This window comes from Hyla sarda, chromosome 4, assembly GCF_029499605.1.
Source record: "Hyla sarda isolate aHylSar1 chromosome 4, aHylSar1.hap1, whole genome shotgun sequence".
Lineage (NCBI taxonomy): Eukaryota > Metazoa > Chordata > Amphibia > Anura > Hylidae > Hyla > Hyla sarda.
Genome location: NC_079192.1, coordinates 45493607 through 45503242, shown reverse-complemented (window position 1 = coordinate 45503242; position 9636 = coordinate 45493607). Strand labels below are relative to the sequence as shown.

Here is a 9636-nt window from a genome sequence, read left to right as displayed (position 1 = left end):
CATCAGTAAATACCTTGTAATCAAAACCCACAAAGAACACTTCAGTCTAACCCCCATTTACTTTATTTACAACATGTAACATATAGTGCTCTGCTGTTCTTCTATTATCAGCACAATCTGCTGCCCAGCATTTGAAACATGATCCTTTCATAGGAAGAAGGGAGGATGTGAGCAAGTCAGGAAAGGCAGTAGCAAGTATCTAAATTCCTCAAGAGCCAAATTAAAGGGTAGCTCCCACCATCACTTTTTTTTTCCTTTTTCTGTCCCTGCCTATTACCCATCTATCCCTAACCCCCTCCCTGCCTTTAATTTTTTTTTTTACATATTAAAAATGCCTTTTTGCCTGCCTGGTAGCATGCTCACTACTAGGCAGACTTCCCCAGCAGGCACCACGTCACTGATGCCTGCTGGGGCTGACATTTCAGCCCGTAGTTCACCTATACAGGGCGCCTCCAGCTGTTTCCCCACTGCAACTCCCAGCTTGCCCTGACATCTATTGGCTGTCAGGGCATACTGGGAGTTGTAGTGGGGAAACAACTGGAGGCACCCTGTATAGGTGAACAACGGATCTGTGATCGCCGCACATACCGCTACCCACCGCACAGCCTGCAACCCCCCCCCGGGCCCCGTCGCGCCGCTCAACTCACACCCCTCCGCCTTAGTTCACCCATTCAGAGTACCCCCTCCCCGCCGCGCAGTCCGCTACCCCCCCTGCCCCGCCGCTCCGCTCAACCCCCTCCCCACCCCCCTTAGTTCACCTATTCAGTGTCCCTCCAGCTGTTTCCCCACTACAACTCTCAGCTTGCCCTGACATCTATTGGCTGTCAGGGCATGCTGGGAGTTGTAGTGGGGAAACTGGAGGCATACTGTATAGGTGAACACGCAACCTCCCCCCCGGCATAATACTTTACCTTGTCCCCGGGAGCCTGCGCGCATCCACTTCCTTCACAGAGCTCGCTCCCGCCTGTCTGATTGACAGGTGGGAGCGAGCACCGCAGTGACTGAATTTCGACTCGTTGCCAGGCTTAAATGAGTCGAAATTCTGTAGTGACGTCACTGCCGAATGCATTCTGCATTCAGCCACTAGGAGGGCGACCCCTAGTGGACGAATTTAAAAGTGATTTTAAACTGGTTTCAAATCACTTTTTTTTTATTAAAGTATATTAGAGATATGTTGTAGTACTTAAGTACTACAACATATCAATTTTTTGATTTCATGACAGTGCCCATTTAAGAGTGAGCCGCTCCCTTTCACTGATGGCATATTTCTTTTCAGCAGGGGAGAAGAGCTTGGAGAAACAAATACAAGTGACAAATTTTACCCTGCAACAGAAACATTTCATCAGAGGAAGCATCGATTTTAAGGAAGAACTGCTCAGATGTATCTGGGTGATGTAGAACAGAAGCAGTGTCAAAATAATCCTTTAATTGTAGGAAGGCAGACTCAGCCCTCTGGGGTCCATTTCTTGGCATCTACCCACCACTCACTTTTTCAGTCAAAGCAGATCCTTTTCCCATACAGTCCATTTCCCCTCGGTTGTTGCAGGACAAGGAATATGTGTTTTCGAGAAAAGTAAATCAGAATACTGTCAAGGTACTCCACCACTCGCAAGATGTCATTTACAAATTCCTTAAAGAACAAAAACCTACAAAAACAATACTGCAGCAAGCCAAGTAAAGGCAAAAAAACAACAAATCTTTATTAATGTCAGCACATGAACAACATATACCGTATTTTTCGCCCTATAGAACGCACCGGCGTATAAGACGCACCCAATTTTTAGGGGCAAAATCTAAAAAAATAAAGATTTTGAACCCAATAGTGATCTTCAACCTGCGGACCTCCAGATGTTGCAAAACTACAACTCCCAGCATGCCCGGACAGCCGTTGGCTGTCCGGGCATGCTGGGAGTTGTAGTTTTGCAACATCTGGAGGTCCGCAGATTGAAGACCACTGCAGGAGGAGGTAATACTCACGTGTCCCCGCCGCTCCGGACCCGTCACCGCTGCCCTGGATGTCGCTCCATCGCTGTCGCCGTGTTCCCGTCGCTCCGGAACGTCTCTGCTGCCGGCCGGGTATCCTCGCTCTCTGTCGCCGCCATCACGTCGTTACGCACGCCGACGTACGAACGCGACGACGTGATGACGAGGAAGGAGAGCGCCGGCCATACAGGGGATCCCTGAACGGAGAAGACACCGAGGAGGCAGGTGAGGTCCCTCCCGGTGTCCTGTAAGCACTAACCCGGCTATTCAGTCGGGCTGTTCGGGACCGCCGCGGTGAGATCGCGGCGGTCCCGAACAGCCCGACTGAACAGCCGGGTTAGTGTCACTTTCCCTTCAGACGCGGCGGTCAGCTTTGATCGCCGCGTCTGAAGGGTTAATACAGGGCATCACCGCAATCGGTGATGTCCTGTATTAGCCACGGGTTCCGGCCGTTGATGGCCGCAGGGACCGCCGCGATAGGGGCGTATTCGCCGTATAAGACGCACCGACTTTTCCCCCCCAGTTTTGGGGAAGAAAAAGTGCGTCTTCTACGGCGAAAAATACGGTATATAACAAGCACATAAAAGCAGAGATTATATAGTATTTGAAAAATGGACGTCCTGAGAGGCAGTACATGTAATAAAGGATTCATAGACCAATAAAACCCCAAGGGATAATAGTATAATGCAAAGGTCCTTCTTTCCCCGGAAGACGGATGTAGTTCTGAAATGGACGTAGGAGTGGACGTCTCCAGGCTGTTCTTAGCGTGACTATGTGGGTATCCTGTATGGTGACTAGGCAGATTGCATTTTAATGTTCTTGCCCATGCACTTTACTGTTCTTATGCATTATCTGGCACCTTAGGTTAAACCCCTTTACTGCATTATACTATTATCCCTTGGGGTTGTATTGGTTTATATATCCTTTATTACCAGTACTGCCTCTTGTGCCGTCCATTTTTCAGCTGCTATCCCCTGTTTTTCTTTGTTCTGACCTGCTGCGGTATTGTTTTTGTAGGTTTTTAGTTGTTTGATCACTGCAGGTAGCAGACCTTTATGTGGTCCTCATATTAGTGCTGTTGGAGTACGAGTGGGTTTGTTTTCATACGCCCTCTCCTTATGGTGACAGCCTTTATCACATCAGTGTTATTGGTATATAAATTCCTGAAAGACTGCCGGGGCGTTGCAAAACATTGCACCAGATGGCATGACAAGATAGTCGTAGTGGCCATTATGAGTGTTGAAAGCAGTTTTCCATTCATCGCCTTTACAAATTCGGATCAGATTGTAGGCCCCAAGCAGATCCAGCTTGGAGAAAATCTGGTCAGATAATTCAGAGTGGACTTTATACTAAATGTAATTTTTTTAGCCCACATTAGCCAATGCAGGAACAAAGACGTCCATCTTTCTTTTCCTCAAGAAGCGGCTCCAGCCAGTGAGGTTGACTTTCTTATAAACCTGTTCTTAGTTTTTCCTTAATATATTCAGCCGTGACCTGGGTTTCCGGTAGGGTAATGGTTAAAACCTTCAACATGGAGGAGAAGTCTCAGGCAAACATTCAATTGGACAGTCAAACGTCCAATGGGGTGGCAGCTGGGATGAATACCATTATTTCTTTTCCTTATGAAGGTGCTTATGTGTTCTACTGTAGGTGCCCTAATGTCTTTATATTGTTCATACTGGCACTCTTTGAAGTGGATGATGTCACATGCATTGCGGAGTCCATTCGTCTTCAGTATATTTGGTTCTCCATGCCGTCCAAACCATCTTTTTCTGAGCTTTGACTCTGTTACAAGGTTAAATGTGTTACAATGCATTACTGGCTGATCTGGATAATTATAGGAATATATTAGTAATAATTTAAAGGGGTACTCCGGCGCTAAGACATCTTATCCCCTATCCAAAGGATAGGGGATAAGAGGCCTGATCGCAGGGGGTTACAGCTGTCACGCCCCCTCCCATAGGCTTGCATTGAGGGGGCGGAGCGTGACGGCACACAGGGGCAGGGCCGTGACCTCTCAATGCTCCGGCCCCCGTGATCGCCAGTAATCAGACCGGGAGCGAAAATGCTCCGGGGACTGATTATAACGGAATGCTGCGTGCAAGATCACGGGGGTTCCCAGTGGCGAGACCCCCGCGATCAGGCATCTTATCCCCTATCCTTTGGATAGGGGATAAGATGTCTTGGTGCCGGAATACCCCTTTAAGGTATTTTAGGCTAGTGGGGTCTCTCCAAAAATGATACTGGACTGTGGAAATGTAACAATTTATGTTTTAAAACCCATCGATCATATCTGATTTAGTTCTTTCCACATAAAACAACAATCCTAGGACATCTTTTACTTAAAACTCTGATTTGTATATACCTCTTTCATGTCTCTGGGAAATATATGAATAAATTGACAAGTGGGTGTTACCATCCCCCCTTATAAAAAGGGTGTGTCCTCCGCAGTATGGTACTATCAGTACTAATTGGACATTGTCAGTGGAGAACACACCCTATTGATAAGAGGAATACTTACATCCAGTTGTAAATGTATCAATTAACTTCCGACAGGAGCAACAGAGGAATGGCAGGATGCAGAGTTCTAAAAATAAATGCTCCAAAATTGTTATTCCATGGGGAATGCAAGTATTCAGTAAAGCAGACATGTCAGGAGGATTGAAAGATCCTTTTTAATATGAGCAAATAAAGGTTCACCTGGCACTACTCTGCGACAACAGGTTCTCAATCCATGCGGTCATTCTGCGCTATTCACATCAGCACGCCGGTGGTTGATTCTCACGCTAAGTAGTCACTTCATATACACTCATGGAAGAAGTATGAAATAAAGACGCGGATCACTCGCCACAATTCCAATGCTGTGTTCTTTATTCCAAGCAACGTAGGTGGCTATACATGAACCGATGTAACGGCAGGGCAGTAGGTGGTTGGGAGCCCCGTCCGGAGCGCTGTCACCGTTTCACGCCCTCTGGGCGTGAAACGGCGCCGGTGCTCCGGACGGGGCTCCCTACTGCCCTGCCTTTACATCCGTCCATGTATAGCCACCTACGTTGATTGAAATTGTGGCAAGTGATCCAAGTCTTATTTCATTCTTCTTCCATGAGTCCTTTTTAATATGATTGTTTCTGAATATATCAGGGTGACATCCATTAATCCCAACACTACATACCCTAAATAGTAAAAGTAGTTATTATCCAGCTTCTTTGTGATTACCTAACCCCTGGATGACACAGGGCGTACATATATATATATACACACCCACTCTGGTGGTGGTCCAGGTGTATGAAGCACCCGGTAAGTCCCAACTTCCATCAGCCAAACTCGCCAATGCCAGGCATTAAGGGGTATTCCAGCCTTAGACATCTTATACCCTATTACAAGGATAGAGGATAAGATGTCTGATCACGGGGGTCCCACCGTTGGGACCCCCACGATCTCTGTGCAGCACCCGGCATTCTGTGCCTGGTGCTGCTTCAGTGTCAGAAATGCTGGTTTTCCGAAACAGAGACATGGCGTCACGCACCGTGCCCCTCGTGATGTCACGTCTACATCTTGGAAAACCAACATTTCAGATACTGAAGCATCACCCAGCACAGAATGCCGGCTGCTGCACGGAGATTAGAGGGGGTCCCAGCAGCCGGACCCCAATGATCAGATGTCTTATCCCCTATCCTTTGAATAGTGGATAAGATGTTTACGGCCGGAGTACCCCTTGAACCTTTCAGATGCTGCGATCAAAGTTTTAGTTCGCTATATCTAGGGATTGGTGGGGGTCTCAGCACTGAGACCCCGACTGGTCAAAACTTTTGACATGTCAATGTTTTTTAAAATGATTTTTAGATTCATACAAAGCTACTGTGATGATCTAGCTCAAAATGCTACTACTATACATAAGCAGACATTAGGATAATAGACAATACCAAGACTTACTGGTTTTAGACTCATGCGTGTGGTAGTACCAGACACGTTGTAAGACTTTGACTTCTTAGAATAAAACTTATGGAATGCTCGGCTGTATTCTTCCCGTACCTATAAGTAAAAGTAAGAAAAGAGAATAAGGCAGACTAATCCTATTGGAGAAAAGGTGTAAATGATAATGATGGGTGATGAAAGTCACATGACCTGGCGGTTGAGGAGACAATGTACAATGAAGATGTACACTCCTTGGAGACTGTTGCAGATTGTGAAGATGTAAGACACAACAATGGAACTAGATCCAAACTGAAAGAGGCCGATAATCCATGTACAGCCAAGTATGAAGAGCTGGGAGAAGGCCTTGAATGTCAGTAGGCTGCAGGGAAAGTAAGGTTTAAATGATATTATTTCATATTTTGCAAATTAAACCCCAAGCTCCATTACATGCCTTTCTTATATAGACCTTACAGAGACTGTGTCACCATCATACCCCCTCTAAACTAAAGGTATCAGAAAATAGTCAATTCCAAATCCGTAATTTTTATCTTTCTACTCATTTGCATAGATAAAAGATATAGGGTACGTTCACACAGGTATATTTATTTTCAAACTCCCAGCGTATTTCTCGCTGCAAGTTTAAAAAGAGGTAAGGTCTCTGTGGGCTATCTGCAGCAGATTTTCGGCAGCGGAATCTTCGCTGTTGAAATTCCACCGCAGACCCTATAGACTTCAATGGGATCTGCTGTGGATAGCCCGCAGAGACCCTGTCCCTCTTCAAACTCGCAGCAGGAAACATGTTGCGAGTTTGAAACTAAATACGCTCGTGTGAATGTCCCCCAAAGCTGTAAAAGAATATTTGTGACAATATATTGTAATAGTGTGGTCAAGATATATATATATATATATATATATATATATATATATTGGGGCATAGCTATAGAGGTAGCAGAGGTAGCAGTTGCACCAGGACACTGGTGCCTAAGGGGGCCCCAAATCACATTATAATAGCATTATTATAATTGGCATATTTGCAGAATTTGCAGAATTTGTATCGGGGCCCAGAAGCTATGCCTCTGTATATATATATATATAGATATATATATATATATATATATATAGAGAGAGAGAGAGAGAGACACACATAGAGCTAATGGTAAGGTTGTTTTCAACTTGATAGAGGGTGTCCATGGTCAGGACTTTTGACCCGAGCACAGTTACCAAGAGTATCTCCTGCCAGAGGACCCACCTTGTCCTGTGTTACACAGACAACCCATTGATTTGAATGGCCATTGTGTTATGTTTGATTTCCCCTATGGTGGTAGCGCTGTAGGTAGAATGAACATTTATTGCCAGATTTTCCCACTGATCACAGATGATTACAGGGGGTCGAAGCAGTAGACACTTTGTGATCACCTTATTGTCAGGGGACCCTTCTAACAAATAGGCTTTGGAGAAAGAGGAGAACCCCCTTAATCAAAAGTGAAGCTAATGACTGACAACAAACAGAACATTTCTGTATTGGGCTCACCGGGTATGTTTTAGGGTAGAGACGTTAGAGTTTAGAGATGCCAACTTCTTTTTGAGAAGCCAAAATGTGAGGACCAAGAGAATAAAATTAGCCTAACAAGAGAATCAAAGACAAAAGGAAATGAGTTGCAAAGATATAACAGGATAAGGAGGTTGTCATGGATACAAATTTGTACTCACAGAAATAAACAAGCAAACCGGACCAAGGAAACTCCAGACTTGACTAACTTTAAGCCAGCAACTAAAGGGGAAAAAAGTGGTAATCAACTTCATTAATTCATCTGTCTTTTCTCATATAGGAAGGGAAATTTCATGAGATGGAAGCCTAGGGGTATTCTCTATCATGGCAGCAAGTGGTAGGGTTGGTTGACTAAGACCACCTTGGGATCCGGAGCTTGGACTAGTGATGTCATTTAGCCCATACAACAGCTGAATATTAAATAATCGATCTCATAGATAGATTTATTGGGCACTTGGGGCTTTCAGGTCTCAGGTATTTGCCAGATTAGTTCCCATCATTAGAGACATTTAGGAGGGCATTTCTCCATATTCAGAAATGTAACTTACACTGTCTTCCTTCCATACATTTGTGGATATAATGAAGCCGATATAACCATTATGATGACGGGGATTCCAAACCCAGCCAGACAGACATATGGGAAATAAGAGCGTTGAGACTTCATATAATTTATATCTTGCATGTTTCGGACAGCTAAGAAGAGAAGGATGCTTTCCAGAGACATCCAGCAGAATGCACAGAGGAAGATGAACTGTAGGCTGCCGGCAATCACTGAGCAGAGGGTCTGAAATACAGATAGTAAAGGACAAGATAGTAAAGGGTTATATCAGGCTATGATATGGTTAAAATCACTGAGGGACTCTTTGCTAAGTGGGTGTAAGAAGTTAGATATGGGGCATATCAGGGTCATACAATGTTAGTAAGACTCTCCTGGAATGTAACAAGAACCAGCCATGTTCAGTAGAACATTCAGTAGAAATATGTATATCAATCTACTCAGCTACTTCTGCCCAGAGATTGGACTGAATTTTTGGAAGCAGACAATGGATCGAGGTATTATTTACCACTGTCGAAGGACAGGAAAGGAACAGCCTTGTTGGTTATAGAAGACCCACAATACTTGACAATTCTATAATGGTAAAAACCAGTCACCTTATTCCAGGTTTGTTCAAGTCCCACCAAAACGAGAAGTTGGCCCAGGAAGAGACATCCACACAGAACTGTTAGAATGGAGGTGTGAGCGCTTCTCAGAGACCGATAGAGGATGAAGGTGAGAAAAGAGAGAAACAAGCAGACAAGAGATATACTGAGGCCTATGAGAAAGATCAGTTTCAAGCCAGTGTCCACCTGTAGAAAAAATTATTAGAAGTCACCATGTAAGATTGTATTTAATCTAATAGAAAGAATTGTACAGGAAGAGCCCAGCAAATGCTGGTTTTCTATAGAACACTAGGTGCAATCTACTTCCTATGTGCCGCCTATTATAGTATGATGCGTTTCTTGACGTTCATGATCTGAACTTGTTGAATGTATGGTCAAATGTCCTTATCGCTTCTTCCTCAATTTTTTATGACTAAAACTAAATGTTGTTTTAGTCAAAAAACTATGACTAGAACAAAATAAAAAATGAGCTGTAAAAATGACCACTGATCTCCGTGAAATTATTTGAAGATAGGTTGGAACTTCATGTCATGGCCCATCATAAATCACTACTTGACACGTATAGTATTTTTTTTTATCAATGATAAGACACAGGATAATTCTCTGGTGAAAGATTGTAAACCACCAAATAAGATAAACCACTAAATGGCAAGTAGTTTGTAAAAGTGGGCAGATAAGAAGACAAGTGAATAAGTGATGAAGCTAAAGGATTTGTCCAAGGGCAATACTTAAAGAGGTTTTACCACAACGGCAGCTTATCGCCTATCCCCAGGATAGGTTATATGCGTCTGACGACTGGGACCTCCACCAATAATGAAAAAAGTGGTTCTAAGTGTCCCTGTTTGAATGACCCAGCCATTGTGTATGTGCATTCAATGTCTATGGGACTACTGAAGATAATGCTGTACTGAAGTCCCCGGTTTTTATAATTGGGGAGTGTTGATACCGTGACCAGACACTTACCATGTATCATATGAGTAGTTGATAAGTTGTTATTGAGTTATAACCCCCCAAGGTGAAACTTTTAT

General features: G+C 44.2%; 1 protein-coding gene across 4 annotated transcripts in view; it reads right to left on the bottom strand.

Moving 5' to 3' along the window:
- Window positions 1–1928: 1928 nt before the first annotated feature.
- The window catches only part of LOC130367844 (adhesion G protein-coupled receptor E3-like), a 30938-nt gene continuing 23230 nt past the window's right edge, over window positions 1929–9636 (bottom strand). For all 4 annotated transcript variants that reach the window (XM_056570718.1, XM_056570719.1, XM_056570720.1 and 1 more), the window contains 7 exons: window positions 8600–8794; window positions 7996–8231; window positions 7609–7669; window positions 7430–7521; window positions 6109–6277; window positions 5917–6015; window positions 1929–3768 (listed from right to left, as the gene is read on the bottom strand). In XM_056570718.1, coding sequence (XP_056426693.1) covers window positions 3715–3768; window positions 5917–6015; window positions 6109–6277; window positions 7430–7521; window positions 7609–7669; window positions 7996–8231; window positions 8600–8794 — 906 coding nt within the window. In that variant the 3' untranslated portion in view covers window positions 1929–3714. The remainder of the gene's footprint in view (window positions 3769–5916; window positions 6016–6108; window positions 6278–7429; window positions 7522–7608; window positions 7670–7995; window positions 8232–8599; window positions 8795–9636) is intronic.